Consider the following 24,422-nt stretch of genomic DNA (forward strand, 5'->3'; position numbering starts at 1 on the left):
GCAGGCTCTGATGACCCCCATTGTGTGCAATGCTCCGACCCGGTGCTGCTTCGCCAGCCGGAGTCAGGAGAGGTAGCGACCCAGGCTGAGACGCTTGTAAGTTCTGCCCCGGTGACAGGGACGGACTTTGCAGTTTTTGCAGATAATATGTCTGTATCTATGGCAAAAATCCTTGAGACCTTGCATTCTATGCATGGGGCTCAGTCTCTGGGCACGGCGAGGCCTCTGTCCTCAGGTCCCCCTTACTTGGAATGTATCCAGCCCACAGGGGGGTCCCCGGCTTCACAGGCCGAGGATTATGACTCAGATGATGGCCCCAGCCACCCTAAGCGAGCTCGCTGGGAAAGACCCTCGACGTCTTCACACTGCTCAGGGTCTCAGCGCAATCAGTCTCCCTGTGATGTGTCTGATGAGAGTGATCAGGAATCCACTCCTGGAACCCCTCTCAACCTGGATACCCCGGATGGGGATGCCATGGTAGACGACCTTATCTCAGCCATCAATAGGCTGTTGGATATTTCTCCCCCAGCCCCTTCAGCAGAAGAGGCGGCTGCGGAGCAGGAAAAGTTTCGTTTCCTTTATCCCAAGCGTAAATTGAGTGCTTTGTTAGATCACTCTGACTTCAGAGAATCAATCCAGAAGCACGACGCTCACCCGGAAAGGCGTTTCTCTAAACGATCTAAAGATACGCGTTTCCCTTTCCCCCCTGAGGTGGTCAAGCGCTGGACACAGTGTCCAAAGGTGGACCCCCCGATTTCCAAACTTGCAGCTAGATCCATAGTTGCAGTGGAGGATGGCGCTTCACTTAAGGATGCCAATGACAGACAGATGGACCTTTGGTTAAAATCTGTCTATGAAGCTATAGGCGCGTCGTTTGCTCCGGCATTCGCAGCCGTCTGGGCACTCCAGGCTATTTCAGCTGGCTTAGCAAAAGTGGATGCTATCATGCATCCAGCAGTGCCGCAAGTGGCGCACCTTACCACGCAGATGTCGGCGTTTGCGTCTTACGCTATCAATGCGGTCCTAGAATCTACCAGTCGCACCTCAATGGCGTCCGCCAATTCGGTAGTTTTGCGCAGAGCCTTGTGGTTAAAGGACTGGAAAGCGGATGCTGGTTCCAAAAAATGTTTAACCAGTTTGCCTTTGTCTAGAGAGAGACTGTTTGGCGAGCCATTGGCTGACATCATTAAGCAGTCCAAGGGTAAAGACTCCTCTTTACCACAACCCAGAACACCCAAACCTCAGCAGAAAAAGTGGCAGCAGAGGTTTCAGTCCTTTCGAGGTTCGGGCAAGACACCATTTACCTCGTCCAAAGGGACTCAGAGGACGCAAAGAAACTCAGATTCGTGGCGGACTCACACACGCCCCAAGAAAGCAAATGGAGGTACCGCTTCCAAAGCGGCTACCTCATGACTTCCAGCCCCCCCCCTCCGCATCGCCGGTCGGGGGCAGGCTCTCCCGCTTTTCCGGCATTTGGATGTCACAGGTCAAAGACCGGTGGGTGACGGACATTTTGTCTCGCGGGTACAGAATCGAGTTCAATTCTCGTCCTCCAGCTCGGTTCTTCAGAACCTCCCCACGGCCAGACCGAGCAGATGCTCTGCTGCAGGCGGTGGATTCCCTAAAAGCGGAAGGAGTGGTTATCCCAGTCCCTCCTCAGGAACAAGGGCAAGGGTTTTACTCCAATCTCTTTGTGGTGCCAAAAAAGGACGGCTCGTTCCGTCCTGTTCTGGACCTAAAACGGCTCAACAAGCATGTGCACGCCAGGAGGTTCCGGATGGAAACCCTCCGCTCTGTCATTGCCTCAATGTCCAGAGGAGACTTCCTTGCCTCAATAGACATCAGAGATGCTTATCTCCACGTGCCAATTGCTACAGAACATCAACGTTTTCTACGTTTTGTGATAGGAGACGACCATTTTCAGTTCGTAGCTCTTCCATTTGGTCTGGCGACAGCCCCACGGGTCTTCACCAAGGTCATGGCGGCGGTGGTAGCAGTCTTGCACTCTCAGGGACACTCGGTGATCCCTTACCTAGACGATTTATTGGTCAAAGCTCCCTCTCAGGAGGCATGCCAACTCAGCCTGAATGCTACGCTGGAGACTCTACAGTCTTTCGGATGGATCATCAACTTTCCAAAGTCGATCCTATCACCGACTCAGTCACTAAAGTATCTTGGCATGGAGTTTCATACTCTAGCAGCGATAGTGAAGCTTCCGCTGGACAAGCAGCGGTCACTACAGACAGGGGTGCAATCTCTCCTGCAGGGCCAGTTGCATCCCTTGCGGCGCCTCATGCATTTCCTAGGGAAGATGGTGGCAGCCATGGAAGCAGTTCCCTTTGCGCAGTTTCATCTGCGCCCACTTCAATGGGACATTCTCCGCCAATGGGACGGGAAGTCAACGTCCCTGGACAGGAAAGTCTCGCTTTCCCAGACGGCCAAAGACTCTCTACAATGGTGGCTCCTTCCCACATCATTGTCTCAGGGAAGATCCTTCCTGCCCCCATCCTGGGCAGTAGTCACGACAGATGCGAGTCTGTCAGGGTGGGGAGCAGTATTTCTCCACCACAGGGCTCAGGGGACGTGGACTCCGCAGGAGTCCACCCTTCAGATCAATGTTCTGGAGATCAGAGCAGTGTATCTTGCTCTACTGGCCTTCCAACAGTGGCTGGAAGGAAAGCAGATCCGAATCCAATCGGACAACTCCACAGCGGTGGCATACATCAACCACCAAGGAGGGACGCGCAGTCGGCAAGCCTTCCAAGAAGTCCGGCGCATTCTAATGTGGGTGGAGGACAGAGCATCCACCATATCCGCGGTTCACATCCCAGGCGTAGAAAACTGGGAAGCAGACTTCCTCAGTCGCCAGGGCATGGACGCAGGGGAATGGTCCCTTCACCCGGACGTGTTTCAGGAAATCTGTCGCCGCTGGGGAGTGCCGGACGTCGACCTAATGGCGTCCCGGCACAACAACAAGGTCCCGGCATTCATGGCGAGGTCGCGCGATCAAAGAGCTCTGGCGGCAGACGCCTTGGTTCAAGATTGGTCGCAGTTTCAGCTCCCATACGTGTTTCCACCTCTGGCGCTCTTGCCCAGAGTGCTACGCAAGATCAGATCCGAGTGCAGCCGCGTCATACTCGTCGCTCCAGACTGGCCGAGGAGGTCGTGGTATCCGGATCTGTGGCATCTCACGATCGGTCGACCGTGGTCACTGCCAGACCGACCAGACTTACTGTCCCAAGGGCCGTTTTTCCATCAGAATTCTGCGGCCCTGAACCTGACTGTGTGGCCATTGAGTCCTGGATCCTAGCATCTGCTGGATTATCTCAGGGAGTCATTGCCACAATGAGACAAGCTAGAAAGTCGAATTCGGCTAAGATCTACCACAGAACGTGGAAGATTTTCTTGTCCTGGTGCTCTGCTCAGGGAGTGTCTCCCTGGCCATTTGCATTGCCCAAGTTTCTTTCCTTCCTGCAATCGGGGTTAGAAAAGGGCTTGTCGCTCAGCTCCCTTAAAGGGCAAGTTTCGGCACTATCCGTGTTTTTTCAGAAGCGTCTAGCACGTCTTCCTAAGGTGCGCACGTTCCTGCAGGGGGTCTGTCATATTGTGCCCCCGTACAAGCGACCGTTAGATCCATGGGATCTGAACAGGGTACTAGTTGCTCTCCAGAAGCCGCCCTTCGAGCCTCTGAAGGAAGTTTCCTTTTCTCGGCTGTCGCAGAAAGTGGCGTTTCTTGTTGCAATCACATCGCTTCGGCGAGTGTCTGAGCTGGCAGCTCTGTCATCTAAGGCTCCCTTTCTGGTGTTCCACCAGGACAAGGTTGTGCTGCGCCCCATTCCGGAGTTTCTCCCTAAGGTCGTATCCTCTTTTCATCTTAATCAGGATATTTCCTTGCCTTCTTTTTGCCCTCATCCGGTTCACCGGTATGAAAAGGCCTTACGTTTGCTAGATCTGGTGAGAGCACTCAGAATCTACATTTCCCGCACGGCGCCCATACGCCGTGCCGATGCACTTTTCGTCCTTGTCGCTGGTCCGCGCAAGGGGTTGCAGGCTTCTAAAGCCACCCTGGCTCGATGGATCAAAGAACCAATTCTAGAGGCCTACCGTTCTGCGGGGCTTCCGGTTCCTTCAGGGCTAAAAGCCCACTCCACCAGAGCCGTGGGTGCGTCCTGGGCATTACGTCACCAGGCTTCGGCTCAACAGGTGTGCCAGGCAGCTACCTGGTCCAGTCTGCACACTTTCACCAAGCATTATCAGGTGCATACCTATGCTTCGGCGGATGCCAGCTTAGGTAGAAGAGTCCTGCAGGCGGCAGTGACACCCCCGTAGGGGAGGGCTGTTTTGCAGCTCTAACATGAGGTATTTATTTACCCACCCAGGGACAGCTTTTGGACGTCCCAATCGTCTGGGTCTCCCAATAGAGCGCTGAAGAAGAAGGGAATTTTGTTACTTACCGTAAATTCCTTTTCTTCTAGCTCTTATTGGGAGACCCAGCACCCGCCCTGTTGTCCTTCGGGATGTTTTTTGTTGTTTGCGGGTACACATGTTGTTCATGTTGAACGGTTTTTCAGTTCTCCGATGTTATTCGGAGTTAATTTGTTTAAACCAGTTATTGGCTTCCTCCTTCTTGCTTTGGCACTAAAACTGGAGAACCCGTGATACCACGGGGGGGTATAGCCAGAGGGGGAGGGGCCTTGCACTTTTAATGTAGTGCTTTGTGTGGCCTCCAGAGGGCAGTAGCTATACCCCAATCGTCTGGGTCTCCCAATAAGAGCTAGAAGAAAAGGAATTTACGGTAAGTAACAAAATTCCCTTCTTCTTCTAGCTCTAATTGGGAGACCCAGCACCCGCCCCTGTTTTTTTGTATACACATGTTGTTCATGTTGAATGGTTTCAGTTCTCCGATATTCCTTCGGATTGAATTTGCTTAAACCAGTTTATTGGCTTTCCTCCTTCTTGCTTTTGCACTAAAACTGAGGAGCCCGTGATCCCACGGGGGGTGTATAGGCAGAAGGGGAGGGGCCTTACACTTTTAAGTGTAATACTTTGTGTGGCCTCCGGAGGCAGTAGCTATACACCCAATTGTCTGGGTCTCCCAATTAGAGCTAGAAGAAAAGGAATTTACGGTAAGTAAACAAAATTCCCTTCTTCCGGCCCATCCTGGATCTCAAGCTTCTCAACAAGCATGTTCGGGTGCGGCATTTTCGCATGGAGTCTCTGCGATCAGTCATTGCCTCAATGACCCACGGGGATTTCCTGGCGTCCATCGACATCAGAGATGCCTATCTACATGTGCCAATCGCAGTTTCACACCAGCGTTGGTTACGTTTTGCCATAGGAGAGGATCATTTCCAATTCGTGGCTCTCCCCTTCGGGTTAGCCACGGCCCCTCGGGTATTCACCAAGGTCATGCGGTCCTGCACCTCCAGGGGTTGGCAGTGCTTCCTTACCTGGACGACCTTCTAGTCAAGGTTCCATCCAGCGCAGACTGTTAGCGGAGTCTCTCGCTCACTCTCGCCACTCTAGCCCAATTCGGGTGGCTTGTCAATCTTCCCAAATCCACTCTGACTCCGACCCAGAGTCTCACGTACCTAGGGATGCAGTTCAAGACTTTGCCGGCACTTGTGAAGTTGCCCTTAATCAAACAGCAGTCTCTCCAGCTAGCGGTGCGCTCTCTGCTGCGGCCCCGCCGTTATACCCTCAGGCGCCTGATGCAGGTGCTGGGTCAAATGGTGGCGTCCATGGAGGCTGTTCCCTTTGCCCAGTTCCATCTGCGCCCTCTGCAGCTGGACATTCTCCGCTGCTGGGACAAGCGGCCTTCCTCCTTACAGAGGTTAGTGGCTCTGTCGCCACGGACCAGGAGCTCTCTTCAGTGGTGGCTTCGGCCCCTCTCCCTGTCCCAAGGGCGCTCCTTCCTGGCCCCGTCTTGGGTGATTCTCACCACGGATGCCAATCTATCCGGCTGGGGAGCGGTATATCTCCACCACAGAGCCCAGGGCACTTGGACTCCGTCCGAGTCAGCCCTTTCAATCAATGTGCTGGAAACCAGAGCCGTGTTTCTAGCTCTCCTAGCTTTTCACCACCTGTTGGCGGGCAGGCACATTCGAGTCCAGTCAGACAACGCAACAGCGGTTGCCTACATCAATCACCAAGGCAGGACACGCAGCCGCCTGGCAATGATGGAGGTACAACGCATCCTTCAATGGGCGGAGGACTCCAAGTCCAACATATCCGCAGTCCACATCCCAGGCGTGGAAAACTGGGAGGCAGATTATCTCAGCCGTCAATGCGTGGACGGTGGCGAGTGGTCCCTGCACCCGGCAGTGTTTCAGTCAATCTGCCGCAAATGGGGCACTCCGGACGTGGACCTAATGGCATCCCGTCACAACAACAAGGTTCCTGTTTACGTGGCTCGCTCCCACGATCCTCAGGCCTTCGCCGCGGACGCTCTGGTTCAAGACTGGTTCCAGTTTCGTCTGTCCTATGTGTTTCCCCCTCTAGCTCTCTTGCCCAGAGTCCTGCGCAAGATCAGAATGGAGGGCCGTCGAGTCATCCTCATTGCACCGGACTGGCCCAGGCGAGCTTGCTATCCGGGCCTGCTCCAACTGTCCGTAGAGATGCCGTGGCATCTTCCGGACCGTCCGGACCTACTCTCGCAAGGTCCGTTTTTCCGCCCGAATTCTGCGGCCCTCAAATTGACGGCGTGGCTTTTGAGTCCTGGATTTTGACGACTTCTGGTATTCCTCCTGAGGTCATCTCCACTGTGACTCGGGCCCGTAAGTCTTCCTCCGCCAAGATCTATCACAGGACTTGGAAAATTTTCCTGTCCTGGTGTCGCTCTTCCGGCCATCCTCCTTGGCCATTCTCTTTGCCGACCCTTCTGTCTTTTCTACAGTCCGGTCTGCAGCTAGGACTGTCCCTCAACTCTCTCAAGGGACAAGTCTCAGCTCTGTCAGTACTGTTCCAGCGGCGTCTCGCCCGGCTGGATCAGGTCCGCACCTTCATGCAAGGCGCGTCTCACATCATTCCGCCTTATCGGCGGCCCTTGGATCCCTGGGACCTTAACTTGGTCCTCACGGTATTGCAGAAACCCCCCTTTGAGCCTCTTAGGGAGGTTTCTTTGTATCGTCTTTCTCAGAAAGTGGCCTTTCTAGTTGCCATAACTTCTCTCAGGAGAGTCTCTGATTTGGCTGCGCTCTCCTCGGAGTCACCTTTTTTAGTTTTTCATAAAGACAAGGTGATTCTCCGTCCGACTCCGGACTTTCTTCCTAAGGTGGTCTCTCCCTTCCACCTTAACCAGGACATTACCTTACCTTCCTTCTGTCCGGCCCCTGTTCATCGCTTTGAAAAAGCGCTGCATACTCTAGATCTGGTGCGTGCTCTCCGGATCTATGTATCTCGCACCGCTGCGCTCAGGAGGTGCACCTCTCTTTTTGTGCTAACCACAGGGCGGCGCAAGGGCCTCTCTGCTTCTAAGCCGACCTTAGCCCGTTGGATTAGATCGACCATTTCGGACGCCTACCAGAGTACTTAGGTGCCTCCCCCGCCGGGGATCAAAGCACACTCGACCAGAGCTGTCGGTGCCTCTTGGGCTTTTAGGCACCAGGCTGCGGCTCAACAAGTCTGTCAGGCTGCCACTTGGACTAGCCTGCATACCTTCTCGAAGCACTACCAAGTGCATGCTCATGCTTCGGCAGATGCGAGCTTGGGCAGACGCATCCTTCAGGCGGCTGTCGCCCACTTGTGAAGTTAGGTTCTGTCTACTTCTTAGTTTTTCTGTTTATTTCCCACCCAGGGACTGCTTTGGAACGTCCCATGGTCTGGGTCTCCCAAAGGCACGATAAAGAAAAAGAGAATTTTGTTACTTTCCGTAAATTCTTTTTCTTATAGTTCCGTATTGGGAGACTCAGCTCCCTCCCTGTTGCCCGTTGGCAATTTTCTTGTTCCGTGTGTTATCACCGGCTGTTGTTGTGGACAGAGTCTCCGGTTGTTCCGGCTCTTGCTCTGTTCTACTTGTGGGTGGCTATTCTCCTTCAGCTTTTGCACTAAACTGGCTGGGACTGGCTCACCAGGGGGTGTATAAGCTCAGAGGGAGGAGCTACACTTTTAAGTGTAGTACTTTGTGTGTCCTCCGGAGGCAGAAGCTAAACACCCATGGTCTGGGTCTCCCAATACGGAACTATAAGAAAAAGAATTTACGGTAAGTAAACAAAATTCTCTTTTTTGATGCCTGCAATGTGAATCTACAATTTTCACAGTCATGAAAACAAAGAAAACTCTTTGAATGAGAACTTGTGTCCAAACTTTTGGGGGGTGTGTGTAATAAATAAATATATATATATATATTATACCATATTTTTCGGTGAATCAGTACACATTACTCACCGTTCCCCTGCAGCATCGCGATCTCCTGTCTGTGCCGGTCAGCTGACTTGCGTGGAGACTAGCGCCGCGCACAGTGATGACGTCATCGCTGTGCGCACGTGTTTACACGCAGCTGCCGGCACAGACCACCGGAGGACATCACGATGCTGCAGGGGAACGGGGACGGCTCCACTCAGCGGTGCTGCCGCTGACATAGACGGTAAGAGGAGCGGTGCTGCAGGGAGTGAGGTAAGGTGAGTATGAACGTTTTTTTTTTTTTTTATTTATGTGCCACAGGATGCACATAATATAATATATATATATTACACTATATTACACACAGGAGTGTGTGTTATATATATATATATATGTATATATATATATATATATATATATATATATATATATATATATATATATATAAATAAATATAAATAGAATGACAAAGGTTTAAAGTTTAAGTATTGCTTTGTGAAAATATGAAGAAGTTGCCAAAAGGTGAATTGTAAATTTTGTGTAGAAATGTCCTTCTTTAGTAAAGCGGTGCTCTGTCCACAAGAGCCACTGCTTGTTACCGGCTCTGCAGTGGCTCAAAAAACAGGGGTCCTCAGCGGGGAGCAACCAACCATGTTGACTATATGCCCTAATTTCAGGGTGACCCGTGGTTTAGTGAAAGCGTTTGTTTCATTGAACCTTTTCATAAATTGGTGGGACAGACGGTCAGTGCCAGTATTATAGTAGCCATCTCATTTTTGTGGTACATATGCCCCATACTTGTCTCCTCTTCTACTCCAAACCATCAGGAAAGGAGGCGCTCCACTGAACCTACCTCCGCTTGTGTGGACCCCCAGGAACGCTGTTTGTTGTAATGTTTTATATGGCTATGGGACAATGCTGAGTATAATTTTTTCTTGTAATGTTTTTCACTTGACAGTGGGACCCTTTGGATGAGCCGCTATTGGTCTCTAAACATAAGATCCCGCCTGATGCGGTGAGAAAGCAGAGGCTTCACTGCCTATCTCGTATGAAACGTGGCTTCATGGTGGGGGTTTATGTGGAGAATGTGGCTTCTCCAAGTAACTTCTACATCCGGTGTTCTAGTAAAGACACTTCTCAGAAGCTGGAAGACATGATGATAGAAATGAGGTAGGTTCACTTTATTTCTGATCAGGGAATACAAGCTGCCAAATCCATGGACTGCATAAGTCAGAGCAAGGCTGCACGATGGACCTACACTACCGTTCAAAAGTTTAGGATCACTTAGTTTTGAAAGAAAAGCGCTTTTTTTTTCTTTTTTTTTCAATGAAGCTAACATTAAATTAAACAGAAATCCCCTCTATACATTGTTATGTGGTAAATGACTATTCTCGCTGCAAACGTCTGTTTTGTAATGCGATATCTACATAGGTGTATAGAGGCCCATTTACAACAACCACCACTCCAATGTTCTAATGATATATTGTGTTTGCTAACTGTGTTAGACGGCTAATGGATGTGTAGAAATCTCTTGAAAACCCTTGTGCAAGTATGTTAGCACAGCTGGAAACAGTTTTGCTGATTAGAGAAGCTATAAAGCTGGGTTCACACTAAACGACAGCGACAACGACGTCGCTGTTACGTCACCATTTTCGGTGACGTAACAGCGACCTTGTAAGTCGCTGTTATGATCGCTGCTTAGCTGTCAAACACAGCAGAAGCAGCGATCATAACGTCGCTGTGCTACATGTTCAGAGAGCAGGGAGCCGCGCTTAGCGCTGGCTCCTTGCTCTCCTGCAGCACACATCGGGTTAATTAACCCGATGTGTGCTGCAGCTACATGTCACAGTTCAGAGAGCAGGGAGCCGCGCGCACTGCTTAGCGCTGGCTCCTTGCTCTCCTTGCTACAGTATACATCGGGTTAATTACCCGATGCATACTGCAGCCACATGTCACAGTGCAGGAGCCGGCACTGGCAGCAAGAGCGGCGGAGGCTGGTAACCAGCGTAAACATCGGGTAACCAGGGAAAGGTCTTCCCTTGGTTACCCGATGTTTACGCTGGTTACAGCTTACCGCAGCTGCCAGTGCCGGCTCCTGCTCGCTTCATTTCGTCGCTCTCTCGCTGTCACACACAGCGATGTGTGTGTCACAGCGGGAGAGTGACGACCAAAAAATGAAGCTGGACATTCAGCAACGACCGGCGACCTCACAGCAGGGGCCAGGTCGTTGCTGGATGTCACACACAGCGACAGCGACGGGACGTCGCTGCAACGTCACAGAAAATGGTGACGTTGCAGCGACGTCGTTGTCGTTGTCGCTGTGTGTGACACCAGCTTAAGACTGACCTTCCTTTGAGCTAGTTGAGAATCTGGAGCATTAAATTTGTTGGTTCCATTAAACTCTCAAAATGGCCAGAGAAAGAGAACTTTCATGTGAAACTCTACAGTCTATTCCTGTTCTTAGAAATGAAGAATATTCCATGCAAGAAATTGCCAAGAAACTGAAGATTTCCTACAACGGTGTGTACTACTCCCTTCAGAGGAGAGCACAAACAGGCTGTAACCAGAGTAGAGAGAAGTGGAGGCCGCGCTGCACAACTGAGCAACAAGACCAGTACATTACAGTCTCTAGTGTGAAAAATTCACGCCTCACAGGTCCTCAACTGGCAGCTTCATTACATAGCACCCGCAAAACACCAGTGTCACCGTCTACAGTGAAGACTCCGGGATGCCGGCCTTCAGGGCAGAGTGGCAAAGAAAAAGCCATATCTGAGACTGGCTAATAAAGGAAAAGATTAATATGGACAAAAGAACACCGACATTGGACAGAGGAAGATTGGAAAAAAAGTGTTATGGACAGACTAATCCAAGTTTGAGGTGTTTGGATCACTCACAAGAACATTTGTGAGACGCAGAACTACTGAAAAGATGCTGGAAGAGTGCCTGACGCCATCTGTCAAGCATGGTGGAGGTAATGTGATGGTCTGGGGTTGCTTTGTGCTGGTAAAGTGGGAGATTTGTACAAGGTAAAAGGGATTTTTAATAAGGAAGGCTATCACTCCATTTTACAACGCCATGCCATACCCTGTTTACAGCGCTTGATTGGAGCCAATTTCATCCTACAACAGGACAATGACCCAAAGCACACCTCCAAATTATGCATGAACTATTTAGGGAAGAAGCCGGCAGCTGGTATCGATCTGTAATGGAGGGGCCCAGTCACCAGATCTCAACCCTATAGAGCTGTTGTGGGAGCAGCAAAAAGTGCCCATCAAGCCAATCCAACTTGTAGAGGGTGAAGCATGGGGCGAAATATCTCCAGATACCTCCGCAATTTACCAGCTAGAATGCCAAAGCCCTGCAAAGCTGGATCTGTGCAAAGGAGCATTCTGTGCCGAAAGCCAAGTGTGAAGAGAAAATTCTATTGCTATACTAGATGTCTGGATCCAAAAGTAACCTTTAAGGCTATGTGTCCACGGTAGAATGTACCTGCGGATTTTTCTGCATGAAAATCCGCGACTTTCGCGGCAAATCCGCACCCGCGGATTTGCCGCGGATTTTGATGCAGATTTTTTTTTTTTTTTCCCCATTCTATACCCAAAATCCGCAACAAATAATTGACATGCTGCAGATTTTTCCGCATCAAAATCCACGGAAAAATCCGCAGCATGGACACAGCATTTCCAAAATGCCATTGAAATGGCTTGGAAGTGCCGCTGCTGCAGATTTTCGGTAAATCCGCAGCGTGGGCACATAGCCTTAAATGGAACCCAAGAGCTAAGACATGCTGCGCAAACAATGGGCACCATTTATCAGACAATGGATCCCTCATGTCAGCCAGATGGGGTTTACTTGCTGAACTACTGCAGGGTTTAGAGAATCGCTGTAGACTGTCAGACGGAGTGATACATTGTAAATGTGTGGTTTGTCTGAAATGCCGCTATGGTTCAGAGTATTCGTGGCTGGAAAGATACGTCCCTCTTAAATCATGTATGATCTTTCAGGTTCTTTTTATTTCTATATAAATACAATTTCACATATATGCTATAAACATAATACATTTCCATGTATAATAATATATTTATTTCTTTTAGATTTTGCTATTCAAATGAATACGTGTCGAGCCGTTACGCTGTGCCTGATGAACACATCGTGGTCGGTGAAATCTACGCGCTTTGTGTAGATGGCGACGTGTGGTGGTACAGAGTGATCGTCCATGCGGTCGTCGGCTCTGAGGAAGTTCAAGTCTTCTATCCTGACTTTGGTACTTTGGCAACGGTTAAAAGACGTTTGCTGCGATTTCTCAAGTAGGAATTTACAAAGTTACTCTGAAAATCAGATGCTTACTTGCTGCTGTTCTGCTGCTGTCCATGTATTGCGTGCTTTTGCATTGTGTGGAAAAGATGTAATACATTCTGATTAGTATAAAGCAGTTCTGGATGTAGGACATAATAGTCCATGATACATCAGGTCCCTATCTATGCAGCAGGCTCAGGAGCTGAGCCTGCAACATATCCAGCGGATTCCATCTGTGTTACATGTAACAGTGGTGACCAGAGCTTGCGCTGATCGCTACCGTTTAACCATTTCGGCTATGTTCACACAGGACGTTTTGTCTGTTTTTTTTTTCTGCAGTTCATCTCTTGGCAGGTAATAACCTGCGGTTTTGTTGCAGTTTTGCACTTCTTCATTGCATTGTATGCGTGAAAACCCGCTGCAAAACTGCTGAAAGAATTGACGTGCTGCTTCTTTCAAAAACACAACAAATACCAACAAAGCTGACATTACAGTCAGGGATAAAATGCAGGTGTTTTGTCTGTATGTGCATGAGATTTCTGGAATCTCATAGGCTTTGCTGGTACTGTAAAATCAGTGTTTTATTAGCATGAATTTGTATAAAACTAATGCAAAAGCCATGCAAAAAAAGTGTCAAAAACACCCTTTGTGAACATAGCCTTAAATGGCACGATTGCAGATGTGCTTGCATTGGCTGTGGCTAGGCTTTATAGGAGAGTGACTACATACTGCAATATTGAAGTATATAGTATGAAAGAGTAACTCGTATCTCACACATTTTTCCAGTCTCAACATAAAATAATGAACCTATTTGGTGTATCCTCACTCATGAAGACCGATGCATCAAAATATAAAATGAACACATAGAGTGAAGCCCGTAACGAGAACAAACCCCAGAATCTATGACTGCGCACACTATACATCACAAACCCTCTGCGCGGAGGTTGAATTAACCCTGTAATTTAATCTGCAGGGAGCTAGTACCGGACAGCAGATTAGCCTGAGAAGCAAGGAAGCCGATCCAATTGACTGTACAGTACTGAAGAGGCATATATTGTCACCCCCTACACACAACACACTCTGACCATATATCCAATCATTGTTTGACCCAATACTGCAAATTTTAGGCTCGCCCACTTACAGATCCTTTTTCTTTGTCGCTCCATTGGGAGACCCAGACAATTGGGTGTATAGCTTCTGCCTCCGGAGGCCACACAAAGTATTACACTCAAAAGTGTAACCCCTCCCCTCTGCCTATACACCCTCCCGTGCCTCACGGGCTCCTCAGTTTTATGCTTTGTGTTGAAGGAGGCACACATCCACTCATACATCTCCATTTTAGTCAGCAGCAGCTGCTGATTGTATCGGTTGGAAGAAAAGAGGGCCCCCACGGGGCCCCCGGCATGCTCCCTTCTCACCCCACTAAGTCGGCGGTGCTGTTAAGGTTGAGGTACCCATTGCGGGTACGACGGCCGGAGCCTCATGCCGTGTTTCCTTCTCCATCCCTGAGGGCTCTGGTAGAAGTGGGATCCGAAGCGGTCATCCAGGTTCTGGGACCGTGCTCCCTCCGCAGCCCCTGAGGGAATCTGCTGGACAGGAGCTTATCTATCCTCAGGGACAGGGCCCTGCAACCACGAGGTACTCTGTGTCCCCATGGGGACTGTGTATGGATCGCCTGGTTCCCGGACGCCGCAACTGGCTGCTGAATTGTGAGGACCGGGGACTACCGCGCCGACCGCGCCTGCTTGTCGGCCGCGGTATTAAATTTAGTCCCCGGCTTCATCGCGGCCTAGTGGCAAAATTCCCGCCCCCGGGCCTGTCTATCAGAGATAGGGGCGGGACAGCCGACCTGACGTCGGATGTGAGGGCAGGGGCATCCTGTATGCTCCCTCCCCCCTCACTGATCACTGTGGGGACCCCAGATTCCCGCACTTTTCCTAACGCCGCCCACGGCTTCACTCCTCCCCTGAGAGCTCCGGCAGCCATTTTTCGGGCATTCTGCCAGTGGAGAATCACAGAGAACAGCTCTGCAGCTCTGGGAGACCAAGGCAGGGAATCTGGAGCACACACACCCCGCTTTTTAGCGGTCGGTAAGCCGCACCGGTCACTCGGTGTTGGTCCCCCTGGGGTGCCGATATAGATACGTATATATATACTTATTTCTGTTCAGCCGGGCTGTATACCCTTTTTTCTATATACCCTCAGTGATCACGCTCCTAGGACACAACAGCATGTCATCCACAAGGAGCAAGGGCACTAAGGCACAGGGTTTTCTTTGTCGCTCCTAATTGGGAGACCCAGACAATTGGGTGTATAGCTATGCCTCCGGAGGCCACACAAAGTATTACACTAAAAGTGTAAAGCCCCTCCCCTTCAGCCTATACACCCCCCCGTACTGCTACGGGCTCATCAGTTTTTATGCTTTGTGCGAAGGAGGTCAGACATCCACGCATAGCTCCACAGCTTAGTCAGCAGCAGCTGCTGACTATGTCGGATGGAAGAAAAGAGGGCCCATAACAGGGCCCCCAGCATGCTCCCTTCTCACCCCACTTTTGTCGGCGGTATTGTTAAGGTTGAGGTATCCATTGCGGGTACGCAGGCTGGAGCCCACATGCTGCTTTCCTTCCCCATCCCTCAATTAGGGCTCTGGGTGAAGTGGGATCCCATCGGTCTCCAGGCACAGGAGACCGTGCTCCATCCACAGCTCCTGAGGACCCTGCTGGATAGGAGCCGAGTATCGTTCAGGGACATGGCCCTGCTACTTGGAGGTACTCTGTGTCCCCGTGGGGACTGCGCACAGCAACACTCCAGCATTGCTGGGTGTGCTAGTGCACCGGGGACAGCAGCGCTGGCTGCATGTGTGCCACTATACACTCAGCGTCGCTGAGTGTATTTGTGTAGGGGGACTGCCGCGCTGACCGCCGCTGCCATGGTTATGCCTGCGGCGCGGCTGGGACTGTTAGTGCGCCGGGGACTTCCGCGCCGACCGCGCTTATACGGCGGCCGCGCTTATAACTATAGTCCCCGGCTTCTGCGGCCTAGTCTCATTCTTTTCCCGCCCCCAGCCCTGCCAGTCAGGGGAAGGGCGGGACGCTGTACAGGTCGGCAGCACTGAGGGCTGGAGCATGCTTTGCATACTCCACCCCCCTCACTCTGCACAGTGGGGCACCAGTTCCCGCACTTTTCTGGGTCACGCCCACGGCTCCCTCCTCTCCCCAGGACGCCGGCAGCCATTCCTCTCAGCTCTGCTAACGCTGGAGAGGAGAGACAAGCTCAAAGAGACCCAGGCAGGATTTCTGGTGCCCACACAACCGCTTTGCGCAGGCGGTAAGCAGCACCTGTGGTGCTGGCCCCACTAGTGCAGAAGTGTATTTATAGTTTATATGATTATAGTCTATACTTTACACTGTAGGGTGCACTGTTGATTTGTGGCTATTTACCCTCCTGTATTGCTCAGAGGAGACAACAGCATGTCGTCCACAAATAGCAAGGGTGCCATGGCACAGACTTACTATGCTGCCTGTGCAGCATGTACGGCTATACTGCCGGCAGGTTCCACTGACCCTCATTGTGTGCAATGCTCGGCCCCTGTGGCACTTTCTCAGCCGGAGCCTCTGCTAAGGGTAGCCCAGGGAGAACCACCTGTTAACACTGTCCAGGTGACAGGGACGGAGTTTGCAGTTTTTACTGAAAGACTTTCTGAGACTATGGCTAAGATATTAGAAGCCTTGCAGTCCAGGCCGGCATCTCAAGCCAGGGGCACTGTGGAATCATTGCCCCCTGGTTCCCCTCAGTTGGAACAGCAATGTCCTCCCGGGGTGTCTCATGGATCCCAGGGTGAGGTCTCTGACACGGACCGCAGCCCCAGACCGATTAAGCGAGCTCGCTATGAAATCCCCTCGACATCACACAATGTTCAGGGTCTCAGCGAGAGGACTCTCTGTATGATGAAGCGGAGGTAGCTGATCAGGATTCTGATCCTGAAGCCGCTCTCAACCTTGATACTCCTGATGGGGACGCCATAGTGAATGATCTTATTGCGTCCATCAATGAAATGTTGAATATTTCTTCGGCGCTCCATTGGGAGACCCAGACGATTGGGTGTATAGCTACTGCCTCCGGAGGCCACACAAAGCATTACACTAAAAAGTGTAAGGCCCCTCCCCTTCTGGCTATACACCCCCCGTGGGATCACGGGCTGCTCAGTTTTCAAGCTTTGTGCGAAGGAGGTCAGACATCCACGCATAGCTCCACTGTTTTTAGTCAGCAGCAGCTGCTGACTATGTCGGTTGGAAGAAAAGTGGGCCCATATGGGGCCCCCAGCATGCTCCCTTCTCACCCCACTTTTGTCGGGTGTTTGTTAAGGTTGAGGTACCCATTGTGGGTACGGAGGCTGGAGCCCACATGCTGTTTTTCCTTCCCCATCCCCCCTCAGGGCTCTGGGTGAAGTGGGATCTTACAGGTCTCCAGGCACTGAGACCGGGCTCCATCCACAGACCCAGAGAACCTGCTGGATATGGAGCTGAGTATCGTCAGGGACAGGGCCCTGCTACATTAAGGTACTCTGTGTCCCCGGGCAAGCGCGCACACACACACCAACATTGCTGGGAGTGTTAGTGCGCCGGGGGCAACAGCGCGGAGCGCTCGTGCTATTATTCACTGCAGCTTTGCTGAGTGAATTTATGTATTGGGAACTGCCGCGCCGGCCGCTGCTGGGTGTTTTTTACACTGTGGCGCGGCTGGGACTTGTGGTGCGCCGGGGACTTCCGCGCTGGCCGTGCACAAAGACGGCCGCGCTTATTACTCGAGTCCCCGACTTTGCGGCCTAGTTTTCGTTTCGTTCCCGCCCCCAGCCCTGCCAGTCAGGGGAGAGGCGGGACGCTGTACAGACAGTCAGCGCCGAGGGCTGGAGTCTGCTTTGCATTCTCCAGCCCCCTTCACTGGACACAGTGGGACGCCAGTTTCCCGCTCTTGTCTGGGGCACGCCCACGGCCCGCCCCTCTTCACAGGACGCCGGCAGCCATTCCTGCACGCAGTCCGAGCTGGGGAACGGAGACAAGCTCTGGGCAACCAGTCACAGGGCTCTGGCGACCACACACCCGCGTTATAGGCGGGCGGTAAGCAGCACCTGAAGTGCTGAGCCCACTAAATACCGAAGTGTCCATTTGTATTTTATGCTTGTATGCTATACACTGCACTGTAGGTCGCTATTTATGGCTATATGCCCTCCTAGATGGCGAGATAACAGCAGCAAAAAAGCAAGGGTGCTAAGGCACAGGCTTTCTATGCTGCTTGTATTGCATGTGCTGAAGTGTTCATTTGTACTTATGCTTGTATGCTATACATTGCACTGTACGGTCGCTACTCTTGGCTATATTCTCCTAGATGGCTGGACAACAGCAGCAAAAAAGCAAGGGTGCCAAGGCACAGGCTTTCTAGGCTGCTTGTATTGCATGTGCTGAAGTGTTCATTTGTACTTATGCTTGTATGCTATACATTGCACTGTACGGTCGCTATTCTTGGCTATATTCTCCTAGATGGCTAGAATACAGCCGCAAAAAAGCAACACAGGCTTTCTATGCTGCTTTTACTGCATGTGATACTGTTCCACCGGCAGGTTCCACTGACCCCCATTGTGTGCAATGCTCCCCTGTAGCACTTGGTCAGCCGGGGTCTTTACTAGAGGTGGCCAAAGGAACCACCTGTGAACCCTGTCCAGGGACAGGGACGGAGTTGCAGTTTCGGCTGATAGATTGTCATGGGATAGAGACTTTGCAGTCCAGACAGGCCATGGGCAATCTTGATTAATGCTCCCTGGCCACCCTCATTTGGAACATAATCAGTGCTCCGGGGGGGGTCCCAGGCATTCCAGGGTGAAGGCTCTGACACGGACGACAGTCCCAGACAGCCTAAGCTAGCTCGCTGGGTGCGGCACTCGGCTTCATCACTGGAGGACTCTCTGTATGATGAGGCAGACGTAGCTGATCAGGGCTTTGATCCTGACACCGCTCTCAATCCGGATACACCGGATGGTGACGCCATAGTGAATGATCTTATAGCGTCCATCAATGGAATGTTGGATATTTCTCCCTCAGCTCCCCCAGTGGAGGAGTCAGCTTCACAGCAGGAGAAATCCCTTTTCAGTATCTCATGCGTATATTGAGTACTTTTCTGGCCACGCTGACTTCAGAGAAGCAGTTCAGAAACACCACGCTTACCAGATAAGCGTTTCTCCAAACGTATTAAGGATACACGTTATCCCTTTCCCCCTGACGTGGTCAAGCGCTGGACCCAGGGTCCAAAAGGTGGATCCCCCAATCTCCAGGCTTGCGGCTAGATCCATAGTTGCAGTGGAGATGGGACTTCACTTAAAGATGCCATTGACAGACAGATGGACCTCTGGTTGAAATCTGTCTGTGAAGCTATCAGCGTGTCGGTTGCTCCGGCATTCGCAGCCGTATGGGCACTCTAAGCTATTTCAGCTGGTCTTGCGCAGCTGGTCTTGAGCACATGTACATCTGTGCCGCAGGTGGTGTCCTTAACCTCGCAATGTCTGCATTGCGACTTACCCTATTAATGCTGTCCTGGAGGGACAGTCGAGGTTTCGGTCCTTCCCAGGCTCGGGCAGGTCCCAATTGTCCTCGTCCAAAAGGGCTCAAAAGGCTCAGAGGGGCTCAGATTCCGGCCGGGCTCAATCACGCCCAAGGAAGGCAGCCGGAGGAACCGCTACCAAGGCGGTCTCCTCATGACTTTCAGCTCTCTCTCTCCGCATCCGCGGTTGGTGGCAGACTCTCCCGCTTGGTGACATTTAGCTGCCACAGGTCACAGACCGGTGGGTGAGAGACATTGTGTCTCACGTGTACAGGATAGAGTTCTGTTCTCGTCCTCCGGCTCGATTCTTCCGAACTTTCCCACCCCCCCCCCGAGCCGATGCTCTTCTGCAGGCAGAAGGAGTGGTAATCCCTGTTCCTCTTCAGGAACAAGACACGGTTTTTCCTCCAATCTGATTGGGGTGCCAAAAAAGGATGGCTCTTTCCGTTCCGTTCTGGACCTAAAACTGCTCACCAAGCACGTGAAGGCCAGGCGGTTCCGGATGAAACCCTCCGCTCCGTCATTGCCTCAATGTCTCAAGGAGATTTCCTAGCATCAATAGACATCAGGATGCTTATCTCCACGTGCCGATTGCTCCAGAGCACCAGCGTTTGCCACGTTTCGTTATTGAAGACGAGCATCTTCAGTTCGTAGCCCTGCCCTTCGGTCTGGCGACAGCCCTACGGGTTTTCACCAAGTTCAGGGCAGCAGTGGGAGCAGTCCTGCACTCTCAGGGTCACTCTGTGATCCTTACTGGGACGATCCACTTGTCAAGGCACCCTCTCAAGAGGCATGCCAACACAGCCTGAACGTGGCGCTGGAGACTCTCCAGAGTTTCGGGTGGATCATCAACTTTTCAAGGTTAAATGGGGCACCGACCCAATCGCTGACATATCTGGGCATGGAGTTTCACACTCCCTCAGCGATAGTGAAGCTTCCGCTGGACAAGCAGCGTTCACTACAGACGGGGGTGCAGTCTCTTCTTCAAGGCCAGTCACACCCCTTAAGACGCCTCATGCAGAGGCAGTCACTTTCGCGCAGTTTCATCTGCGTCCACTTCAATGGGACATGCTTTGCCAATGGGTTGGGGAGTCGACGTCCCTAGACAGGAACGTCTCCCTTCTCAGACGGTCAAGGACTCTCTTCAGAGGAGTCCATCCTTCAGATCAATGTTCTGGAAATCTGGGCAGTGTATCTTGCCCTGCAAGCCTTCCAGCAGTGGCTGGAAGGAAAACAGATCCGAATTCAGTCGGACAATTCCACAGCGGTGGCATACATCACCCACCAAGGCGGAACACGCATCGCCAAGCCTACCAGGCAATCCGGCGGATTCTGATGTGGGTGGAAGACAGAGCATCCACCATATCCGCAGTTCACATCCCGGGCGTAGAAAATTGGGAAGCGGACTTCCTCAGTTGCCAGGGCATGGACGCAGGGGAATGGCCTCTGCACCCAGAAGGGTGTCAGGAAATCTGTAGCCGCTGGGGGATGCCGGACGTCGACCTAATGGCGTCTCGGCACAACAACAAGGTCCCGATTTTCATGGCGCGGTCTCATGAGCAAAGAGCTCTGGCGGCAGGCGCCTTAGTTCAGGATTGGTCGCAGTTCCAGCTACCCTATGTGTTTCCACCTCTGGCACTGTTGCCCAGAGTGCTACGCAAGCTCCGCTCCGATTGCCGCCGCGCCATCCTCGTCGTCCCAGACTGGCCGAGGAGGTCGTGGTTCCCGGATCTGTGGCGTCTCACGGTCGGCCAACCGTGGGCACTCTCAGACCGGCCAGACTTACTGTCCCAAGGGCCGTTTTTTCCACTGAATTCTACGGCCCTGAACCTGACTGTGTGGCCATCGAGTCCGAGATCCTAGCGTCTTCAGGATTATCTCAAGACGTCATTGCCACCATGAGACGGGCTGGGAAGCCGACGTCTGCCAAGATCTACCACAAGACGTGGAAGTTATTCTTATCTTGGTGCTCTGCTCAGGGAGTGTCTCCCTGGCCATTTGCATTGTCTCCTTTTTCCTCCCTTCCTGCAATCTGGTTTGGGAAAAGGTTTGTCGCTCGGCTCCCTTAAAGGACAAGTCGCAGCGCTGTCGGTATTCTTTCAGAAGCGCCTAGTACGACTTCCTCAGGTACGCACGTTCCTGCAGGGGGGTTGTCACATTGTCCCTCCGTACAAGAGGCCGTTAGACCCATGGGATCTGAACAGGGTATTAATTGCTCTCCAGGAGCCACCCTTCGAGCCTCTGAGGGATGTTTCACTTTCTCGACTTTCACAGAAAGTGGCCTTTCTGGTAGCGGTCACGTCTCTTCGGAGAGTGTCCGAACTAGCAGCGCGGTCATCCAAAGCTCCCTTCCTGGTGTTCACCAAGACAAGGTAGTGCTGCGCCCGATCCCAGAGTTTCTCCCTAAGGTGGTATCCCCTTTTCATCACAATCAGGATATCTCCTTACCTTCCTTTTATCCTTATCCATTTCATCGATATGTAATGGCTTTGCATTGTTGGATCTGGTGTAGAGCACCCAGAATCTACATTTCCCGCACGGCGTCCCTGCGCCGCTCGGATGCACTCTTTGTCCTTGTCACTGGTCAGCGCAAGGGGGCGCAGGCTGCAAAATCCACCCTGGCTTGATGGATCAAGGAACCAATCCTTGAAGCCTACCGTTCTACTGGGCTTCCGGTTCCATCAGGGCTGAAGGCCCATTCTACCAGAGCCGTGGGTGCGTCCTGGGCATTACGGCACCAGGCTACGGCTCAGCAGGTGTGCCAGGCGGCTACCTGGTCGAGTCTGCACACCTTCACCAAGCATTTTCAGGTGCATGCCTACGCTTAGGCGGATGCCAGCCTAGGTAGAGGAGTCCTGCAGGCGGCGGTTGCCTCCATGTAGGGAAGGGCTGTGTTTACAGTCCAAACTTGAGGTATTCATTTACCCACCCAGGGACTGCTTTTGGACGTCCCAATCGTCTGGGTCTCCCAATGGAGCGCCGAAGAAGAAGGGAATTTTGTTACTTACCGTAAATTCCTTTTCTTCTAGCTCCAATTGGGAGACCCAGCACCCGCCCCTGTTTCCTTCGGGATTTTTGGTTTGTTCGGGTACACATGTTGTTCATGTTGAATGGTTTCAGTTCTCCGATGTTCCTTCGGATTGAATTTGTTTAACCAGTTATTGGCTTTCCTCCTTCTTGCTTTTGCACTAAAACTGAGCAGCCCGTGATCCCACGGGGGGTGTATAGCCAGAAGGGGAGGGGCCTTACACTTTTTAGTGTAATGCTTTGTGTGGCCTCCGGAGGCAGTAGCTATACACCCAATCGTCTGGGTCTCCCAATTGGAGCTAGAAGAAAAGGAATTTACGGTAAGTAACAAAATTCCCTTCTTCTCCCTCAGCTCCTCCAGTGGAGGAGTCAGCTTCTCAGCAGGAGAAATTCCGTTTCAGGTTTCCTAAGCGTACAATGAGTATGTTTCTGGACCACTCTGACTTCAGAGAGGCAGTCCAGAAACATCGAGCTTATCCAGATAAGCGTTTTTCCAAGCGCCTTAAGGATACACGTTACCCTTTTCCCCCTGACGTGGTCAAGGGCTGGACTCAGTGTCCCAAGGTGGATCCTCCAATCTCCAGACTGGCGGCTAGATCCATAGTTGCAGTGGAAGATGGAGCTTCACTCAAGGATGCCACTGACAGACAGATGGAGCTCTGGTTGAAATCCATCTATGAAGCTATCGGCGCGTCTTTTGCTCCAGCATTCGCAGCCGTATGGGCACTCCAAGCTATCTCAGCTGGTCAGGCGCAAATTGACGCACTCACGTACGTCTGCGCCGCAGGTGGCGTCCATAACCTCTCAAACGTCGGCATTTGCGTCCTACGCTATTAATGCTGTCCTGGACTCTGCGACCCGTACGGCGGTTGCAGCCGCCAATTCGGTGGTAATACGCAGGGCCTTGTGGCTGCGGGAATGGAAGGCAGATTCGGCTTCCAAAAAAGTGCTTAACTGGATTGCCATTTTCTGGCGACCGTTTGTTTGGTGAGAGATTGGATGAAATCATCAAACAATCCAAGGGAAAGGAAACATCCTTACCCCAAGCCAAACCAAAAACACCAGTCGAGGTTTCGGTCCTTTCGGGGTGCGGGCAGGTCACAATTCTCCTCGTCCAAAAGGCCTCAGAAGGATCAGAGGAACGCCGACGCATGGCGGTCTAAATCACGCCCTAAAAAGACAGCCGGAGGTGCCGCTACCAAGGCGGCTTCCTCATGACTTACGGCCTCCTCACACCGCATCCTCGGTCGGTGGCAGGCTCTCCCGCTTTTGCGACACCTGGCTGCCACAAGTAAAAGACCGTTGGGTGAGAGACATTTTGTCTCACGGTTACAGGATAGAGTTCAGCTCTCGTCCTCCGACTCGATTCTTCAGAACATCTCCGCCTCCCGAGCGAGCCGAGGCTCTTCTGCAGGCGGTGGGCATTCTGAAGGCAGAAAGAGTGGTGGTCCCGGTTCCTCTTCAGCAACAGGGTCACGGTTTCTACTCCAACCTGTTTGTGGTTCCAAAGAAGGACGGGTCCTTCCGTCCTGTTTTGGACCTAAAACTGCTCAACAAACACGTAAGGACCAGGCGGTTCCGGATGGAATCCCTCCGCTCCGTCATCGCCTCAATGTCCCAAGGAGATTTCCTAGCATCGATCGATATCAAGGATGCTTATCTCCACGTACCAATTGCTCCAGAGCATCAGCGCTTCTTGCGCTTCGCCATAGGAGACGAACACCTTCAGTTCGCGGCACTGCCGTTCGGCCTGGCGACAGCCGCAAGGGTTGTCACCAAGGTCATGGCTACAGTAGTTGCGGTCCTCCACTCTCAGGGTCACTCAGTGATACCTTACTTAGACGAGCTGCTGGTCAAGGCACCCTCTCAAGAGGCATGCCAACACAGCCTCAACGTTACTCTGGAGATTCTCCAGAGTTTCGGGTGGATCATCAATTTTCCAAAGTCAAATCTGACATCGGTCCAATCACTGACATATCTTGGCATGGAGTTTCATACTCTTCCAGCGATAGTGAAGCTTCCGCTGGACAAACAGCGTTCACTACACACAGGGGTACAATCTCTCCTTCAAGGTCGGTCACACCCCTTGACGCACCTCATGCACTTCCTGGGGAAGATGGTGGCAGCAATGGAAGCAGTCCCTTTCGCGCAGTTTCACCTGCGTCCTC

At 51.9% G+C, this 24,422-nt stretch overlaps 1 protein-coding gene across 4 annotated transcripts in view; it reads left to right on the top strand.

Annotated features, from left to right (window-relative positions):
* The window catches only part of TDRD5 (tudor domain containing 5), a 198,646-nt gene that overhangs the window by 81,235 nt on the left and 92,989 nt on the right, over positions 1–24,422 (top strand). For all 4 annotated transcript variants that reach the window (XM_075320571.1, XM_075320573.1, XM_075320572.1 and 1 more), the window contains 2 exons: positions 9,299–9,510; positions 12,435–12,647. In XM_075320571.1, coding sequence (XP_075176686.1) covers positions 9,299–9,510; positions 12,435–12,647 — 425 coding nt within the window. The remainder of the gene's footprint in view (positions 1–9,298; positions 9,511–12,434; positions 12,648–24,422) is intronic.

This window comes from Anomaloglossus baeobatrachus, chromosome 8 (genome assembly GCF_048569485.1).
Source record: "Anomaloglossus baeobatrachus isolate aAnoBae1 chromosome 8, aAnoBae1.hap1, whole genome shotgun sequence".
NCBI lineage: Eukaryota > Metazoa > Chordata > Amphibia > Anura > Aromobatidae > Anomaloglossus > Anomaloglossus baeobatrachus.